The sequence below is a fragment of the Eremomyces bilateralis genome (genome assembly GCF_010015585.1).
Source record: "Eremomyces bilateralis CBS 781.70 unplaced genomic scaffold P152scaffold_14, whole genome shotgun sequence".
NCBI classification, from domain to species: Eukaryota; Fungi; Ascomycota; class Dothideomycetes; order Eremomycetales; family Eremomycetaceae; genus Eremomyces; species Eremomyces bilateralis.
The window spans coordinates 514,543-533,671 of NW_022985080.1; the positions used below are offsets into that span (position 1 = coordinate 514,543).

The window sequence follows — 19,129 nt, forward strand, 5'->3', positions numbered from 1 at the left end:
CCTTACAACGGTAGCGATCGGCGTCCACGCGATAGCTTTTCTGACCTCTCACTCCATGGTCCCCATCTTCTCCTATCTCTCCGACCCCCTTCGCATCGGCTGTAGACTCCGACCGCGACAACGAACGATTTGCTAGGAAAGACTAGTTGCGAGACGAATTCGGAAGGCGGCCGTGACCCAATTCATACGATCGAGCTGGAGGAACCACAAGAATGAGCGCCGCCTTCGCGGGAGGAGGCGGTCCACCCGCGGGGCCTCGAGGACGAAAGGAGAACAACGGACAGTCTCCATATGGCGGATGGCAGCCGGGCAGCAACAGCCAAGGCGAATTGGGTCCGAATCGATCGTTCTATATTGATGATGCCGACCGCGAGAACTCGAATCTCCAACCCAACCCTCATCCATCAGCCCTCACCGCTAATTCGAATCCGAACGATAAGACACAATCGAATCTCAGTCTGGAGGAGAAAGCCAAACGAGATGGTTCCAGACAGCGAACTTCCACGGAGCTGGGAAGAAGACCAAGCGGGCCGCGTTTCTGCGAGAAATGTGGTGAGCAGCTGCAAGGACAATTCGTCAGAGCGTTGGGTGCTCTATGGCACTTAGAATGCTTCTCATGCAGGGTGAGTTGTTTGCGTATGGTTTTGCGAGAGGTTGCCGGAGGCTGATGTAGGTGGTATAGGACTGTGGTAAAACGGTGGCCCAGAAGTTCTTCCCTCGCGAAGAGGAAGACGGTTCTGGTAAACAGTTTGCCCTCTGCGAGACGGACTATTTCCGACGCCTGGATCTTCTCTGTGCCAAATGCGGTGGTGCTCTGCGGGGTTCTTATATTACCGCCGTCGACAAGAAGTACCACATCGATCACTTTACGTGCTCTTCGTGCTCCTTGGTGTTTGGTGAAGCCGACAGCTACTACGAGCACGAGAGCAACGTATATTGCCATTACCACTATTCCACTCGATACGCTGCTAAGTGCAACGGTTGCCAAAACTCCATCTTGAAGCAGTTCATCGAATTGTTCCGGAACGGAGTAAACCAGCATTGGCATCCTGAATGCTATATGATCCACAAGTTTTGGAACGTCCGATTATGGCCTTCTGGTCAAGACGCACCGGATCGTTCAACGATCGAAGGCGATGTTGACCCTAGAGAACGGGATCGAGTGATGAAAGCCGAGGATGGAGTCGAGAACAAGGTCCACTTCATCTGGATTTCGTTGTCGATGTACGAAGAGAAATCGGCGACTCGAATATCGGATATGCTCCTTCAAGTCAGCAACGGGCTGTACTATGATAGCATCAAGTCGGCCCGGTACTTCATCACCCATTGTGAAGTCCTTTTCAATGGCTGTACGGAAGTTGAGAGACTCTGTTCCTCGGCACAACCACAGAAGATTGAGCTTCATTACGAACGAGAAGCGAAGGTCCTTTGCAAGAAGCTCGTTGGATTCTTCACGTTGATGGCGGAATCCGCCAGGAATGATGCTGTACAAGGAGTCAGCCAGGACCTTCTCACGTTGGTAACCGGTCTAGCACATTACCTGAAGCTCGTTATCCGTATTGCTCTCCAGGGGTCGTTGAAGCATCAGCATACCAACGGCAGCGACGAGGCGTTGCACAAATTGCTTGGCAGCGTCAATGGTCTCGAGGAGACTATAAAAGTCAGCGGGGAGCCCCCTCAGCAGGAACTCGACATGCTCGTCACAGTCGACGCAGACCGATGCAGAGAATGTGGGGAGAATACCGAAGGCCGCACCGTCTTGTCGGATATCAAGAGGGCCCCGATGATGGTGTTCCACCCGCAGTGCATCAAATGTTGGAGTTGTCAAAGGCCATTCCCGGATCCCAGTCTGGAAGCGTATTGGTCACGGTCCACAAACAGAGTGGTCTGTAAGGACTGCGTCCGAGCCAAGGAGCCGGCATTTGACGATGCTGCGCTTGTCTTTCATGTTGCGTCTCGTCTGCAGAATTTCGCGCATTTGTTGAAGGTAGCACATGCGAGATTGCTGGCGTCGATGAAGCAGATGATGAGAATAACGCAGACGACTGGTCAGTCCACTAGAATGCATGATAGAAGAGCGGAGGTGCTGACTGAAAGTAGATGATTCACTCCTACAGATGGGAACGACTGGGGGGATGGGAGAACCCCCGATGCTAAGCCCAGATAGTCGTTCAAGATCATATGCGGCGCCGAGTGTCCGTGACGGTGAAAAGGTCGCTGCCTATCAGGAAAGCATGGGCAAAATTTCCCGGATGAGATCAACACGGCTCGACAAACGTTTATCTTCCACCATGCAACGTGCACGCTCTTCACGCATCATCAATTCGCCTGAAGGTCTCACTGCACGTCCGGGATCTTCCGATGATCAACCAACTCAAGATCGTGGTTTGATGCAAATTATTGATCAAGAAGAACCTTACACCTCACCATCCCTAGGTGTTGCTGGCCACTCTTTTGGTACTGGTCCCGTCCTTGACGACCTCCCGCGGCTGTTCGCCCGCGAACAGGCCAGACAACTTCACCCGAACGCCGCGAGATACGCTGGTGACAATCTCATTCCGGAAGACAACATGTTCAGAGGAGTCAAGTATCTAAATGGGCATGCGCGGCAGACTTCCGGAGATCAGAACGGTAATGGCATTCCTACCGGCTATCAACAGCAGAAGAAATATTTCAGCCAACTCTCTCCCGTCGACGGCTTCATTGTCAAGCACGTATCCGTTACGGTCCTATCTTCATCTCCCGGCGGAGATTTCACTCAAGACGAACTCTTATCCCTCATCGAGACACGCAGCAATTCCGTCTGGAAACGCCTATTCGCCAAAAACGACCGTTCAAAACAGAAAACACGAAACCGAGCAACGGTCTTTGGCAATGACCTTGCCTTTGTCATCGAGCACAAAGGTGCTGAAACCACCGACTGCGTTGGACCTGGCTCTCTCCGTGTCCCTGCCGTCCTCGCTGACGCCATCACTGCAATGCACAACATGGACATGACCGCCGAGGGCATCTTCCGCAAGAGCGGGAACATTGGCAAGCTTCGCGATCTGGCCTCCAAGATCGATGCCGATGGCTCAGACTCCTCTGAGCTCATCAAAGAAGGCCCAATTCAAGTTGCTGTTCTCATCAAGCGATTCCTCCGCGATCTCCCAGAGCCTCTCCTGACATTTAAGCTCCATAAACTCTGGATCCACACTGCCAGTAAGTATCCCGGTTATCACTTTCACCATCGCCTGCCAATGCCACACACTTGGGGCTTGACGCACCTATTTTGTAGGCAGATGTTGTGTCAATTGCATATCATCAATTCCCATCGTCGATGCCCCTTTTGTGGGTCTCGTGACATGGTCACGTGCTTTCATGGTCGAGATTGCAGAGCTAACTTCGAATAGAAATCACACATCAGGAAACTCGTCTTCGTGTGCTTCATCTCACAGTCTGTCTTCTTCCAAAGCCCAACCGTGACACCTTGGAAGTGCTCTGCAGCTTCCTCGCTTGGGTTGCTTCTTTCAGCCTCGTGGACGAGGAGACTGGCTCGAAGATGGACATGCATAACCTTGCGACCGTCATCGCACCAAACATTCTTTATGAGAAAGCTGCAGATGATAAGAGAACACTGCCAGATCCCAGCATCAGCTTCCTTGCGATTGAGACTGTGTTCAACCTGATCCAACACGTCGAAGAGTTTGCTGAGGTTCGTACCCCCTTCATGGTTCTCGGTGGTCGTCCATTTGCATGATCGCTAATATTTCTCGATTCAGGTCCCAGCTGATATCCAGCACATCATGTCCGATCCCACCTTGTTTGGAGATGCTCCAACGGAGATCACCACGAAGGAAATCCTCAAGCGTGTCACCGAATACGCCAACCGTCCCAAGGGGGAGCAGCCCTCCCAAGCCGTTCATACTCGCCAGAATGATTCTCGCTCCGCAGCTCCCGTTGTCCACAATCAGGATTCGTCGGCTTGGGGACATACTGAGGCGACCGTTGCCGGACCGAGTGGTACCCGACCCTATCGATCTCAAGCCGAGGTGGTTGGAAGCGCACAACCAATCCGATATCCTGTTGGAAATGGACATGCGGTTTAGGTGACGCCGAACTTGACGTGCTCATCGCACCTGGTCAACACCCTAGGAACGAATTCTTCGAAACACTACAGACGATTGATATGGAATAAGCTGGATTTTCTACTATTATGTTTCATGCAGCTTAACCACTTGCTCGACTGCTGCATGAAATTTTAGCCCAGTGCCATAATCTCTCGAGGCAGACGTATATGTCGTCTTGGTGTCGCGTCACCTCTCCATGCCTCTCAAAAAGCGGTTTCGCCAGCTCCCTCTGATTTTCACACCGGCCAGAATTCCAACAGTTTCATGCAGACTTCTTTTCACGCGGAATCTCATTCTGGCATCTTGTATTAGCCTTCCCCATGACGTCGAAAAACAGCCATTCACCCCTTCGCTTCGAAAAATTCTGTGTTGGCACAATATCCTACTCGCATGCGGCTCTGAAATTGCAAACCTGGTTTTCTTCGCTGGCCCATGGCCTTGGTTTTCCTACGAAAATTTCATACCACTGGCGAGCAAGCAAGCAAGCGGCCTGCGGTTTCCATTTGTTTCTAATCCACCCCATTGGCGACGAACGATTCGGAGTTTTTTTTATATTTCATGGATCCGCTCTCGGAGCGAGCACGGATGGGATGGAGCGCGAGAATCCAGGATATGGGCGTTCAGTTTTCAATATTCACCTTGCTTGATCGATTGATGGAGGGTGGGGCTTCAGGACTACCTAAGTCGGGTCTATTTGGTGACCCAGAGAGTCTTTTGATGGAAAGTTTTCATTTCGAGTTTACTCATCACGAATCATGAACGATCCAGAAACATCAGAACAGCGCGTCCAGGATCAAACACATACATCCCACGTTCTCATATGTATCTCACTCACGACTCGCGACCCGTGGTTTGGCATTTTCTTGCCTTGCCTCTCGCTCGCTTTCCTCTGCCGCCTCTCTTTCCGGGAAGTTTTTTTTTCCTGGATTTCCGGGTTTCATGCATTGGATTGAATTCCGGGGACGGCGGACCGTGGAGGGATGGGATCAGGGAGGATCATGAGCATCCTGCGGGTTCTGTGGTCTTTTGCTGTGTTCAATACAATAAACGGGTCCCTTTGTATAGTAGCGAAAAAATTGAAACAAAAAACAATAGTCGTCCCCCCATGCGTGATTGTGATTATGGCTGCTTGATCTGCCTGTTTTGGCTGTTGTCCGGATAGGTGTGTTACTTCAAGCTGTAAACATATCACCAATAAGTTACACAATTTCAGTTATAAAACCTGAAGGAAGTCATCTTCGATACTAGTGGATATGCTGTCGTCTTGCGGTACGTTGTCTTCTATCAAATTTTATCCAGGTACTGTTCACGATTAACTCATGTTATTCCCAGCCATTCACATGTCTATTCGGTATTGGGGTGTGTTTGCTAGACTGATAGATTGTACTGATGGGACGAAAAAGGGGTTAATGCTTTCTTTCCCACTGTGTATCCAGTTTGAAAGGCCACCACTCTATTATGATAATCTAAATAATAGTGGCTTTAATATTCATGATGCTCTGAATAATTTGCAAGTTCATCAACTCCGGTCAGAATATTGGACGCATCAGATAACTGTGTCGCCTCATTCCAGTTCCTACGTTTTGACCTGCCATTCTACCGTCAGTAACAGATAAACCATTGCAAAGCGAGACGGGCACGAGTCAAGTCAACCTTCGAGCAGTATCATGAAAGGGTAGGAGATATAGCACATACGGTTTAGTGGAAGAGAGCAATACCGCTGTATTCAGAACATAACAACACATCCGTTCCTTCGACTCGCGAAAGTTTTGTATGTACAACGGAACATCAAAATATACGGAACGGAAAGACATCAATCTACGCTCACCGCCCCCTTTAGCTCTCCTTTAGCTTCTCAAACCCATCCATTCTACAGCGAATCCTACCATGCAAACCAACCACGAATAGCGCTGATCAAAAACACACGGCCGCTTTGACACGAACACGAAACAGGGGACGATACGGTAGGTCACGTAGCGTTCAAATTAAAAGGAAATAAAAGGTCAAGTCCCCCTAACCACCACACCAAGAATGTCCACAGCGAATGTGCAAGCGTATCGTTCGCCAAACCAAATCAACCCATGCTTCTACCACGTCCAACCTGCCCGTCCCCCCATCGCAATGCGCTGAAATAATTCCGTGCCGTCTAGAATCCAAACGGGTTGTTCGGCGCTGTGCATAGGTCAGTATTGCTCATTTCCAAAAAAAAAATCGGGGGCGTGGAAGATGTGAGGGGGTGCACGTACTCGCCTGACTCAAATTCGCCCGCCGTCCCGTCGGCTGCGGCGCCAACTTCTTCTGCCCGGCAACCCCGAAGCGCACGGGCGGCGGCGGCCCCGTCTTCTGGGGCTGCAGCGGCTGTGCGGCGGGTTGGCTCTGCGGGATCGGCGGGACAGGAGGTGGTTGGAAGCCGGTGGGTTGGGAGGCTTGGAAGCCGGTGGGTTGTGGCTGGAGAGCGGGGGGGAGGAAAGCGTTGATGCCGGTGGGTTGGGGGTGGAGAGGAGAGGGGGAGTAGGTGGACGGGGATTGGAACCCGGTGGGTTGGGGCTGGAAGGGGGCGCGGGGGGGGTCGGCGAAGGGTGAGCCGGATTGGTTGCCGAGGTTGGTGGGTTGGGGTTGGAAACCGGTGGGTTGGGGTTGGAACCCGGTGGGTTGGGGTTGGAACCCGGTGGGTTGGGGTTGGAACCCGGTGGATTGGGGTTGTTGGAATTGGGCGTTCGGGTACGACATCGGCATGCCGTTGGGGCCGAATTGGGGTTGGAACCCTGTGGGTTGCGGCTGCATTTGAGCGTATTGCTGCGCCATTTTCTGCTGGTTCAACTCGATCATGCTCTGGCCCGGGCCGGAGGGCTGCGCGTGGATGACGCCGGAGTGGTAGCCGGTGAGCTGCGGCTGCAGCGGCGGTGGCTGGAACGCGTTCTGCTGCGCATTCGGCGCGGACGAGGCGCGCGCGGGAGGAGGCGCGATGAGGGAGTTCCCGGTCGTCTGTTGCGGAGGAGCAGGTCGTTGTCGGGACACATTGAGGCCCTGGGGTGGCGCCTGTGCAAGCTGGTCGAAGAGAGAGGGAGTGGCGCCGGTAGGTTGTGCGGGCTGTGCGGGCGCGACAGCTTGGTCGGGGGCTGCTGTTGGAGGAGATGGTTGGGCTGGCTGGGCTATTGTCGGCTGCAGAGGTGGACTGAGCAAGGAGAGTTCGGCGAGCGATCCAGTGACTGCAGGAGAAGGGCTGGATACCGGGGCCGAAGAGACTTGAACGGCGGACTTGGATTTCCGCGGCTCCCAGGCATTATCGTCAAAGCCACCAACGTTGTCCTTCTCCGGAGGTGGTGGTCCAGAAGCGATTGGCGTAGGTTTGGCGTCTTCCGGCTGCGCTTCCTTCTCGTCTTTCAGCCTGAACGCGTCGGCATCCACTGTGTTGTTCGTCTCAACCGGTGGAGCTGGGCGGCCCTTCTTCGTATTGTTCAAGAGCGTGCCACCCGGCCCAGAGAAGAGCCCACCAGCAGAGCCATTCGCTCCGCCACCCTCACCTCGATTGAACTTGGAATCCAGGTACTTCATGATGCGCAAGATGTCACCCTCTTTGATGCCTAGCGTGCGTAGCGTCTGTGGATTGATGGCCTCCATGGTCTCCTCTCCCATCTGATCGCGCTTGAACGCCTGATTGTATCGCTCGCAAATCTGCGGATTGACTCCACACGCCAGGAAGAAATCGAACCAATCGTACTTGCTACCGGCGCTCCGGTCGATGCTGGCTCCGGCTGTGGGGGATCCCCGCCTGGAATTCTTGCTTCGGATCTCGGAGAGCGGCTTATCCTCATCGAGAGAGACACCGGTGGCATCCTCCACGTACTCAATATCGACCATGGACATCTTGGAAACGGGGACGGCGATGCGCACGCCGTTGAGCTTATGCAGATGAATCTTGCCTTCCCGGAGGCCAAGGAATTCAGCATCAACCTTGAATGACTCCGTCCGATCAGTCCATTGGCGAACTTTGGCCGGATTTGGTTCTGTTGTACGATCAATACTTGCACAAATACAATAGTCTACGGATTGACAAGACTTACTCTCCGCCCGCGAACTACCCTGCGTGCTTCCCCGCTTCGATTTCCGCTGCGAACCACTTCGGCTAGAGGGATCATCTCTCATGAGACTGCTTCCTCTCTGCGGGAGCGGCAATCCCGGTCCCACCGAACCGTTTTCCGACTTCTTATGACCCCTCTTCGAGGCGCCCCGCGCCTGTCGCTCTTCTTCCGCCCGATTCTTTTCCACGGTGCTGCGAGTATCGAGACCCCCGGCCGTCAACTCGACGTACTGAGCAGGCACGACGCCCTCGTCGCCCGTCCGCATGTTCTGCACCTTCCACCACTCTTCGCTAGAGCGGTCGTCGAGGATCTCTACGTGGTCGCCTTCCTGGACGGCGATTTCGTCGGCGTCGTTCGGGGAGAAGTCGAACTTGACGATGCCCGACTTTTTTCGGCTGGCGTTGCCCTGCGCGGCGTTGAGGATCTCGGCCATGGGACCGAGCTCCGACTGCGATCGGACGGCGCCGGAGATTTCGCCGAGCATGCGGGTGATTTCCTCGGCGGTCTCGGTGTTGCCGGCGTGGATGTGGAACTCATGCGACGGGCGAATTACGACGATGAAGACGCGTTTGCCCTCGATGCTGTAGTTCGTCATGTGACTGCCGTCCCATACCTGCTCCTTTCCTTTCTGACCACCACCCGAGTCGATCTCGGATACCATGATCCGGCAATTCCGAACATCAATACCTAGCACCGACTTAATCTTATGCTCCTTTCCAAGCGCGCTCTTGACCTGATAGATATTGAACAACTTGAAGCTCCCTCCGAAGTTGTTGCGTGGCGGCGGCGTCGATCGAGACTCTGTAGGAGAAAAAGTTGGGGATATCGGGGACATCGGGGACATCGGAGGGGGGGACACTTCGCTTGGCGGTCTTCGAGGTAATTGAGGCGTGTCTTCCTCCTCTTCGGCGAACCGCACGCTTCGGGATGGCAACGGCGGGGCGTCTTCATCTTCCGCGGGCGGTGGAGGTACTGGACGCGACTCTCGTGCGTAAGAATCTCTTGCCGGGGCACTGTATCTTGATGCAACATCGTCACCACCGCCCGTCTTCTGCGCAAGTATCCCAGCCAGAGCAGCAGCCGGGCTCTGCGTCGGGGTATCCGGAGACGGAGGAATGGATTCTGGTTCTTCTACTGGAGCAGCTCTCGGCAGTGCCGGGGCAGCTGGTGGTCGAGCCGGTTTCGGAGGAGCCTGTTCGTCATCTTCCGCTTCCTCGATGTAGTTCGACGGAACGAAGCCAAACTCTCCGTTGAAGCCAACGAGGGTCCAGTCGGGGTCGGAAGTGTCATAAACATCGAGGAGCGACTCTTCGGTGAACGACAGTTCCTCATCCGTTTGACGAGTGTAATCATACAGCGCCTTTGCCTTGTTCGAAGCGGTCGCCTCCTCGACGTAATTATTCGGGATCAGGCCTTCGGGCTCCTCTTCGCCTTCGTCGGCTGCCTTCTTCTTCGCCTTCCACCAGCCATCGTCCGCGCTCTTGTCGAGAACAAAAAGCAAATCACCATCTTGGATTTCCAACTCTCCTTCTCCTTGCGGAGCATAGTCGTATATGGCTCGGTAGACACCCTCGAAACCCATGGCAGGCGACGCCGGATGGTATGTGGGAGCCTACGCTAGTGCTCGGACGGGTGGTCTAACGATTGTTCGGATTGGCTCCGTATGAGGAATGTCGTGGTCGGATAGGACTTGGGAGGGTGATTACATGAAGAGGGTGGTAATCTTACGTTCAGGGCGTGGCCAGGAACAGGGGTATGATGGCGAGGAAGATGAAGGGGGTAGAGAGTTGTGAGAGTAGCGGAATGAACGGACTAGCGATATCAAAGGGATCTTAGAGCGAATAGCAACAAATCCAGATCTGGAGGGGAACTGGAGGCTTCAAGCGAAGCAAAGGCCTTGGACATGGCAGAGGGATCAACGGAGTGAGCGGGAGCTTCGGTTTGGAGGTTCAAACGCGAAGTTTGAGGCTGGTGCTGTGGAGACTAAGGACTGTGGCGGTGCTGTGGCATATCTCTAAATCACGTGGAGTAAGTAGGAGAAGTTGGCAAGTTGCTCCAACGAAAGACGTCCTGGAAAGAACTGTTCTTCTCTAGTACTCTCTGACTCTCTCCCTCCATCATGCTGATTCCCGGTTCTTGCATATTATTGTTAAAATGTTCCATGACAGGTTGAAGAATATAGAATGCTCGTTCCAAGGAGTACTACTCCAATCATCCAGCAGGTCACTCAAACGAACACGAAGGTGTGGATGAGAGAAGGTATTGATCCTTCGTTTTGGGGACACAAGAGCATGACAGGATATATTGGTCTCCATATAGAGGATAAGTGGATAATGGCAGGACTGGAAACAGGAAACTGAAAATGTCTGCATTTTGAATCTTCCCCGGCGTAAGCGGCAAGACGCAGGAGATGGCTAATATTATGAGGGTTTGTCCCACTCCTTGCTCCTCTCCCATCCGCACGACCATGAATATCAATTGTAAAGTCAGGGTAGTTTATCCAGTGATTCAATAATCAATATGCCAAAACAATACCCTGCCTTATTATTGTTCTCTTGTCGCGCAAAACAAGGCCAGATGAACCGCCAGTCCTATGTGGACCGTGCAGTCGCGTCTGGACGCGCCGTTAACCCGCCACTTTGATATCTCCCTCTATCTGCCCATCATCAACACAAACAATCCGTTCGCACCAACACGCCCTCATATCTCACATTGAATTTCTCTCATGCTCATACCATCTTAACCATTTGAAAACCATCCATCATCACCCATAACTACACCAAAATCCCCTTTCCAAATCCACGGAATCATCTTACCATACATCTGCCAATATGTCGGTGGTATCACTACTCAACGTGAAGATCTGTAACAATCCCGCTACCTTCACCTCTCCATACCAGTTCGAAATCACATTCGAATGCCTGGAGAACCTCCGCGAAGACCTCGAATGGAAACTCACCTACGTCGGCTCCGCCACCTCGTAAGCCCCTCCCCCCTCCCGGCCCCCCCCCCTTCATACTACTAACCCCCTCCCCAGCTCCGAACATGACCAAGAGCTCGACTCCCTCCTCGTCGGCCCCGTCCCCATTGGCGTCAACAAATTCATCTTCCAAGCCGACCCCCCGGACCTCTCCCGCATCCCCAGCAGCGAGCTCCTCGGCGTCACCGTCATCCTGCTCACCTGCAGCTACGATGGCCGGGAGTTCGTACGCGTCGGCTACTACGTGAACAATCAGTACCCCGACCAGTTTCCGGAGCTGCAGGCCGACCCGCCCGCGAAGCCGATCATCGAGAAGATCGAGCGGAATATCTTGGCGGATAAGCCGAGGGTGACGAGGTTTGCGATTAAATGGTACGTGGATTATACAGTCACCTTAGCAATTGATATGGGTGGAGTGCTAATGCGAGATGCTAGGGATTCGGATGAATCTGCCCCCGCTGAATTCCCGCCCGACCAGCCTGAAGCCGACACGGTGGACGACGACGGTGATCTGTACGGTGCCGAGGAGGAAGAAGAGGAGGTTGAGGAAGTTGTTGCGGTGGAAGCGGAGGGCGATGACACGGAGATGGGCGGTGCAGAGGAAGGCGCAGATGTAAAAGTTGAGGTGGAGGAGGAGGATGACGACGACGCAGGAAGCGAAGACCTCGAGGCGGAGAGCGACGGAGATGATGAAGAGGAGTTAGAGGACGAGGAAGGCGAGGGGGAGGAGGAGGCGGATGAGGAGATGGAGATGGGAGAGGATGAGACAAAGCCGGCGAATGGGGCGCCGATTGAGCAGAATCAGCAGCAGGAGATGATGGTTCATTGAGGTTTCAGATGCTGTGATGTGGCTACGAGATGATAAGAAGATGCTGGATGAGTGATGGGCGTCACCGATGCTCTAATGAGGACGCTGTTGAAGTCTACACGGAGTGGTCGTTGAGCGCATATGGCAGCGTGGCATTCCCAAGCGACTTGGCCTTACCAGTATTCCCATGATAGATCTACGAATTGATTCCAAGTACGGTTTCTTACTTCATTTTGATTGGATGCCCTCCATGATATAGTGTCGGATAATACTAATAATTTATATCGGATGGTGAAGCTTTGAATAATATCAATGTTCCTGCATTAGTTCCCTTGTTCCGCCCTCCGCCACATCCGGAAAGTCGGAAGTCGATACAACAAAGCACTACGTAATCCTCCAAGCTTGAATCTTCACAAACATGATGAGCGCCAAATGATTTTCAACCATCCTAACGAATAACTCTCATGATAGTAAATTAGTAATCCCTTGAAAATGGCTCATCTCCTACGCGGCAAGCAAGCCGGCGTTCAGAACGACTTCACAGCGGGGTTAAGCCCCGACCAAATAAACATCGACGAAGTACGAGAGATTCATCACCTTCAGGTCCCAAATACTAACCAGACGATAGATCCAAAGATACGGAGTCGGCTCTCAAATCTCCCAAATCGCTTATGATCCTGTCCAAGGCCTGATTGCCGTGGGCACGAACGATACGCAGTTTGGCCCCGGGCAGATCTACGTCTTTGGCCAGAGAAGGGTCGATGTCGTGCTCAACCTATCACGGAAGGGATCCGTTCGCATCTTGCAATTCTGTGCCGATAAGCTCATCTGCCTGGACAGTCGAAATGAGCTCTCAATCTTTTCGCTGGAAACCAAGCGGTTGGTAGCGGCGTATACCCCGCCGGGAGCGGTGGTGAGTGTGTATACCGATCCAGCGATTGACTTTGCGTTGCTGGGGATGCAGAATGGTAGGTTGAGTTTAAATCTATTGGAATTGAAATTGAAATTGACATGCTACAGGCGAGGTACTCGCATACGATCTCGACAGAGAAGCGATGGCACCATTTAGGATCCCCAATCTCTGGCGTGAGAAGAATCCGAAGGCAAGGCTTTCTCCCGTGATAACATTACGCCTCCATCCCCGAGACATCGGCGCGCTTTTAATTGGTTATGCGGAAGGCGCCGTCATCTACTCGTTCAACCAGAGCAAAGCCGTCCGATTTTTCTACTATGAGCTCCCTCGTGGTGCTCCCGGCGGCGATCTCGACCCCACGGCGATGAACATCGTCCGACGTCCGCAATTAACCCACGCCGTCTGGCATCCCACCGGCACATTTATCCTCACCGGCCACGCTGACGGCAGTCTGGTCTTCTGGGACGCCAAAGACGGCCGCATCGTCATGGCGCGCACGCTCGACGCCACGAACATCAACCAACCCCTCCGCAACCCCGGCTCCTCCATCTCCGACGGCATGGGCGCCCAAGAACCCATCACCGAGATAATCTGGTGCGCGAACCAAGACCCCGACGACACCGCGATCCTTATCTCCGGCGGAACCTCCAGCATGATGCCCACCAAAGGCCTCACCCTCTTCGAGCTCGGCCGCACCCCCAACTACTCCACCTCCTCCTGGCCCGTCCTCGCCGCCCACTTCGAATCCCCCAAACGCCAACGTCTCCTCCCCACCCCTCCCAATGCCTCCGTCCAACATATCTGCCTCGTCCCCCGCTCCTCCCCCCATTTCCACGGCGCCCAAGACCCCCTCGCCATCCTCGCGCTCCTCGCCTCCGGCGAGCTCATCTCCCTCAGCTTCCCCTCCGGCATCCCTATCTCCGCTACCAACCAGCTACACGTCTCCCTGAGCTTCGTGCACCCGTTCGTCACCGCCGTCAACCTCGCGCCCGTCGATCGCAACCGCTGGCTCGGGATGACGGAAAAGCGCTCGCGGGGGCCGCCGATGCTGCGCGGCGGGAAGGAGCAGATGCGGCCGCTGAAGCGGTTCGAGCACCGCAACGTGGTGCAGACGGCGCACGCGGACGGGACGGTACGGGTGTGGGATGCGGGGCATGGGGACGAGTTGGAGAACGACGGTGTGGTGCAAGCGGACGTGGGGCGGGCGGTGGGGCGGATGGATGATGTGGAGGTGGTGGTAACGAGCTTGGCGGGGGCGACGGGCGAGTTGGCGGCAGGGCTGAAGAGCGGGGAGGTGGTGGTGTTTCGGTGGAATTCGAATAAGCATCCGGGGAGGGAGGGGCGGGGAGGGGAGAATAAGGCGAGGGGGTTGACGGACGTGTTGGATCGGTGTGATCCGGCGTTGAGCGAGGGGTTGTTGCCGTTGACGTTATTTGATGGGCGGGATGGGCGGGTGACGGCGTTGGAGTTGTCGGATGTGGGGTTCGTGGCGGCGGCGTTTGAGGGTGGGAGTATGGTTGTCATCGATCTACGGGGCCCAGCAGTGATCTTCGATGCGAAGTTGACCGAACTCGTGAGGCAGGACCGAAAGTCAAGTTTTAGGAGACATAGTCAGCAACCGGCCACGGCGGACTGGGCTACTAAGCTGGTGTTCAGCGTACGTCCCCTGAATCCCCCTCCATCCCTCTCCATCCATCGCTAACCCCATCAGGTCATGACCCTCGACCAAGAATCCTACTCCAGCATCCTCCTCCATGCCGGTACCCACCACGGCCACCTCCTCACCCTCCAAATTGTCCCCGATGCCTCCGGCCGCTACTCCGTCCACCCCGCCGGCCACCTCTCCCTCGACTCCCCCGTCGTCTCCATCTCCCCCCTGCACGCCAACACCGGCTCCCCCGCGCTCGCCACCCAATCCGCCGTCGCAGGCCTCCGCAACGGCGCCAAGACCCCTGGCGTGCTCCTCGTCGTCACACAGGGTGGCGCACGCCTGTTCCGCCCGGCGACCAGCAAGGGCGCGTCGAAGAGCTGGGATGATTTCTATGTGTATTCGGCGGCGGTGGCGCGCTGGGATGAAGGAAAGTGGGCACTCGTGTGCTTGTGTGGGGACGGGGTCGCGCGGGTGTATTCGATCCCGGCGCTGAAGGAGGTGGGTGGGGTGAGGGTAGGGAACGTGTTGGATGTGAAGCGGATGGGGCAAGCGTGCGTGACGCGGACGGGGGATGTGTTGGGGTGGACGGGGCCGTCGGAGATGGCGTTGTTGACGGTGTTTGGGAGCGGGCTGCCGCTGTGAGTTGTCCTCCGTATATAGAACAGAACTTCCGCTGACTGAGTAACAGGAACCGCTCGAGAGACGTTATCTTTGACCCCGAAGCTCTCATCCCCCCCCGCCCTACCATCTCCAACCTCCAATGGATCTCCGGAACCCAACACGTCACCCCCTCCGACATCGACATCCTCAGTACGTCTCCCCTCCTGTTATTCCCCACCCACTAACCCCCTCAGTCGGCGGCCCCGACCGGCCCCCATCTCGACGCATGGTCGCCCAAGCGCGGGCCGACCAAGAAGCCGCACGCTCCGCGACGCGCAACCGGGCCGCCGCGGCCACGCTCCCGACGAACCAGAACGACGAGGGCTACTGGGAGTATATGCAGCGGCAGATCAACGAGCGGACGGAGAAGTTGGGGATCGTGGGGGATAGCGTGAATCGGCTGGAGGAGACGAGCGCGGGGTGGGCGGATGATGTGAGTAAGTATGTGCAGCGGCAGAAGCGGAATATGGTGATGGGCGGTGAGTATATTCCTTGATAAGATGGATTGAAGGTTACTGATAAGATATAGCGGTGAAATCGAAGTTCGGTTGAGGTGAGGTTGGATGACGGTCACGGCCAGTCTAAAGTTTATGAGATGGAAAAGGATCGTTAGGATTCGGCGGGCATATTTTGATGGCCTATATGTTACACTTATGACAGCTCTATGGACGCTTCATTTCTCAATTGGCCACAGTATTCTGGCGCACCCAGTCGGTCTGTCCTACAGGCCAAATCCCCGTTTTGAAGACTCCTGATGGTTGCAGTGCGTTCCACTAAACCTATATCTTGTTCCCCAACAGATTAAGCCAAGGAGATCCGATACGGTACATACTACACGGCAGGTCTGTTGGAAGGTCTATGAACAGTAACTGATTCTCTGGCCATGAGGACGAGGGATTCTCGATGATAAGGGATTTAACCCTTCTTTTGAGAGCGAGATACGCTAATTGTGTGATGGGTTTGCCCCCAAGGAGAGAAAGTATTCCGCATTTTGAAAATTCGAATAAGGGGTAGACTCTAAGAGGTAGACTCTAAGAGGAAGCTGGATATGGGTATATAGTGAGGACAAGTCTTGAGGCAGGGAAGCAGAGTGAAAGGGATCCAGTGGTTGTAAGATGATACTCTAACCCTATAGTTAACTACCGAAGTCCGTCGTTAGTACTCGTTACCCATCACTAGCAATGGTGACGTACTATCATTCCAGGTTTCATGGCACATCATCCACCGACCTATTATTAATTTTCTTACCGTAGATATGACCCCTGCCGTACTTCCAGACCATCCATCCGCCTTCCCCCAGTTACAAGCAAATCAAACATGATGGCTTCCCCTGCCATGGAGAAGCATCCCTTGTGACACGCGAATGCGGAGAATGCGGAGAGAGGCACAATTGCGGATCGATGATTGCTCGGAACCCCTTCCCCAGAGTCTGTCTGATCTGGATTTTATCGGCTTATCAGGTGCTATCAGATCGGTAATTGGCGGCCGGAGGGACCAGATTCCAGGAGGTTTCAAAGGGGTGACAATCACTTGACATCAGCATTTGCAATTGAACCGACGCTAGCCACCAGCGAATCCGCGCATCGCTCGCACCGCCATCGATAAACAACGGAACCGATGCGAATCTCCGAACGGATTCACCGCAGGGAGCGGAATGGTGTCCACCTGTACATCATTGCGTAGGGCGCGGTGTTTTTGGTCCGGCCCAACGGTAGTGCCTGGTCTGGCACCAAATGGGGAATGTCGTTAAAATGATCAAACCCCCATTCCTTTATAGAAATTCCATCCATTCCGTGCCACCCTTTCATTCAGATATCTCGATCCATTGGATGATTGCGTGCAAAATCCGATTCACAGACCAAATCACCGATTATCTATTATTTGAATAATCCAATTGATTACTCAGCTCACTGCCACACGTCATGGCTCCCCCGCCATCAGCCATCTCCATGGAGGGGTTGGACGACACCACCGCCGCCCCATTCCCCAACCCGTTGACGCTGCCATTGGAGGTCAACGACATTTTTGGGCGCCGGAATAAGGCCGATAAGAAGCAATGGGGCGTCGCCGCGCCGTCGGTGACCAGCTCCTTCAAGATCGGGTCGCCGCGGACGGATCGACCGAAAGCGAAGCGATGGGATGGTGAGTTCATTATTATTGTAGCGTTCTTGGATGCATTTGTATATTTTATCACACTAGGGATCCTGGTCGCACATCATATCTGAAGCTGCATGGCAATATGATGCACGACGGCCAAGGCATCTAGTCGCATCCGCCAAATATTCCCGACCAACTTCGTAGTCAATTCAGCTGACCCGCCCAACCCAGACCACTTCACCGACGAGACCCTCCTCCGCAAAGGCTCCTCCCTCAAACAAGCCGCCAAACACCTCAGCAAGCCCGGCATCATCTCCCTCGGCGGCGGCCTCCCCTCCTCCGAATACTTTCCCTTCGCCACCCTCACCTCCCTCGTCCCCACGCCCCCCCACTTCGCCGAGAGCGACACTACCCCGTCCACCGGCACGGAGCTCCGTTCCGGAAAGCATGACCTCGCCACCGAGCGCTCCATCTTCGACCTGTCGACCGCCCTGAACTACGGGCAGGGCTCCGGCGCCGCGCAGCTGCTGCGATGGATTGTCGAGCATACGCAGCTCGTGCACGATCCGCCGTATCGGGATTGGGCGTGCACGATGAGCATTGGGAGCACGAGCGCGCTGGATATGACTTTGCGGATGTTCACGACGAAGGGGGAGAAGATCCTGAGTGAGGATTATACATTCGCGAGCGCCGTGCAGACGGCCGAGCCGATGGGAGTGGGCGTTGTGGGCGTCAAGATGGATGCGGAGGGGCTGTTGCCGGGACACATGGCGGAGATCTTGGGCGGGTGGGATGCGGTGAAGATGGGGGCGCCGAGGCCGCGGGTGCTGTATACGGTGCCGACGGGGCAGAATCCCACGGGGGCGACGATGGGGAAGCAGCGGCGGCAGGATGTGTACGCCGTCGCGCGCCAATACGATGTCATCATCCTGGAAGACGAACCGTACTACTTCCTGCAAATGCAGCCGTACGTGGCGAAAACGGCGGGCGCGGAATCACAAGAGCCACCGCCGCCACGCACGCACCGCGAGTTCCTGGACGCGCTGGTGCCCAGCTTCCTGAGCATGGACGTCGATGGGCGGGTGATCCGCATGGACTCCTTCTCGAAGGTGATCGCGCCGGGATCCCGGGTGGGGTGGATCACCGCGTCGGATCAGATCGTGGAAAGATACCGGAAGCACGCGGATGTGTCGACGCAGGGGCCGAGCGGGTTCTCGCAGATAATTCTATTTAAGTTGCTGGAGGAGCATTGGGGCCACAGCGGGTATCTCGACTGGTTGCTGTTCATCCGCATGGAGTACACGAGTCGGCGGGAGGTGATCCTCGATGCATCGGAGAAGTTCTTGCCGAAGGAGGTGGTTAGCTGGGTGGCGCCGTCGGCCGGCATGTTTGTAAGTTCCCATCACCCCCTCACGATATGTTCGTTTATACTAACCCTCTCCTAGTTCTGGATGAAGATGGACTGGCGCAAGCACCCGCAAGCAGGCACCCAGTCCCTCCTCGAGCTCGAAGATGAGATCTACAACACCTCCATCGAGGAAGGCAGCCTGGTCATGAAAGGCAGCTGGTTCTACGCCGACCCCTCCGCCAAGCACGATACATTGTTCTTCCGCGCCACCTACGCCGCCGCGCCGTCCGATAAGATTCAGGAGGCGATCCGCCGGTTCGGCGTGGCGGTGAAGAAGAGCTTCGGGTTGGTGGCTAACGGGGTGTGAGACGTCGGTACGGAAGATCTCGCGCACCTTTTGGAGTCCCACGATCGGAGTGGAGATGTTATAGATTTTGGCATATCGGCCGTTCCCTTGGTTTAAAACGGTGTAATACGGGCG

At 54.9% G+C, this 19,129-nt stretch overlaps 5 protein-coding genes across 5 annotated transcripts; 4 read left to right on the forward strand and 1 right to left on the reverse strand.

Moving 5' to 3' along the window:
* Positions 1–212: 212 nt before the first annotated feature.
* On the forward strand, positions 213–4,088 carry P152DRAFT_399732 (RhoGAP-domain-containing protein; the record flags this gene model as incomplete). The annotated part of the gene is made up of 5 exons (XM_033676530.1): positions 213–623; positions 683–2,048; positions 2,098–3,201; positions 3,393–3,694; positions 3,762–4,088. 5 exons carry the CDS (start codon positions 213–215, stop codon positions 4,086–4,088), a joined length of 3,510 nt encoding a protein of 1,169 aa, XP_033532986.1.
* A 2,167-nt stretch (positions 4,089–6,255) lies between these two features.
* Positions 6,256–9,773, reverse strand: P152DRAFT_474950 (uncharacterized protein; the record flags this gene model as incomplete). The annotated part of the gene is made up of 3 exons (XM_033681373.1): positions 6,256–6,281; positions 6,356–8,116; positions 8,174–9,773. The coding sequence occupies 3 exons, from the start codon at positions 9,771–9,773 to the stop codon at positions 6,256–6,258; spliced, it is 3,387 nt and encodes a 1,128-aa protein (XP_033532987.1).
* A 1,249-nt stretch (positions 9,774–11,022) lies between these two features.
* Positions 11,023–12,076, forward strand: P152DRAFT_489790 (histone deposition protein Asf1; the record flags this gene model as incomplete). The annotated part of the gene is made up of 2 exons (XM_033682145.1): positions 11,023–11,171; positions 11,229–12,076. The coding sequence occupies 2 exons, from the start codon at positions 11,023–11,025 to the stop codon at positions 11,998–12,000; spliced, it is 921 nt and encodes a 306-aa protein (XP_033532988.1). The 3' UTR covers positions 12,001–12,076.
* Positions 12,077–12,375: 299 nt separating this feature from the next.
* Positions 12,376–15,699, forward strand: P152DRAFT_489794 (uncharacterized protein; the record flags this gene model as incomplete). Its single annotated transcript, XM_033682146.1, has 6 exons — positions 12,376–12,558; positions 12,608–12,947; positions 13,000–14,549; positions 14,604–15,181; positions 15,244–15,353; positions 15,398–15,699. Exons 1-6 carry the CDS (start codon positions 12,472–12,474, stop codon positions 15,697–15,699), a joined length of 2,967 nt encoding a protein of 988 aa, XP_033532989.1. The 5' UTR covers positions 12,376–12,471.
* A 1,426-nt stretch (positions 15,700–17,125) lies between these two features.
* Positions 17,126–19,015, forward strand: P152DRAFT_399513 (PLP-dependent transferase; the record flags this gene model as incomplete). The annotated part of the gene is made up of 3 exons (XM_033676518.1): positions 17,126–17,345; positions 17,532–18,691; positions 18,746–19,015. 3 exons carry the CDS (start codon positions 17,126–17,128, stop codon positions 19,013–19,015), a joined length of 1,650 nt encoding a protein of 549 aa, XP_033532990.1.
* Positions 19,016–19,129: the final 114 nt, after the last annotated feature.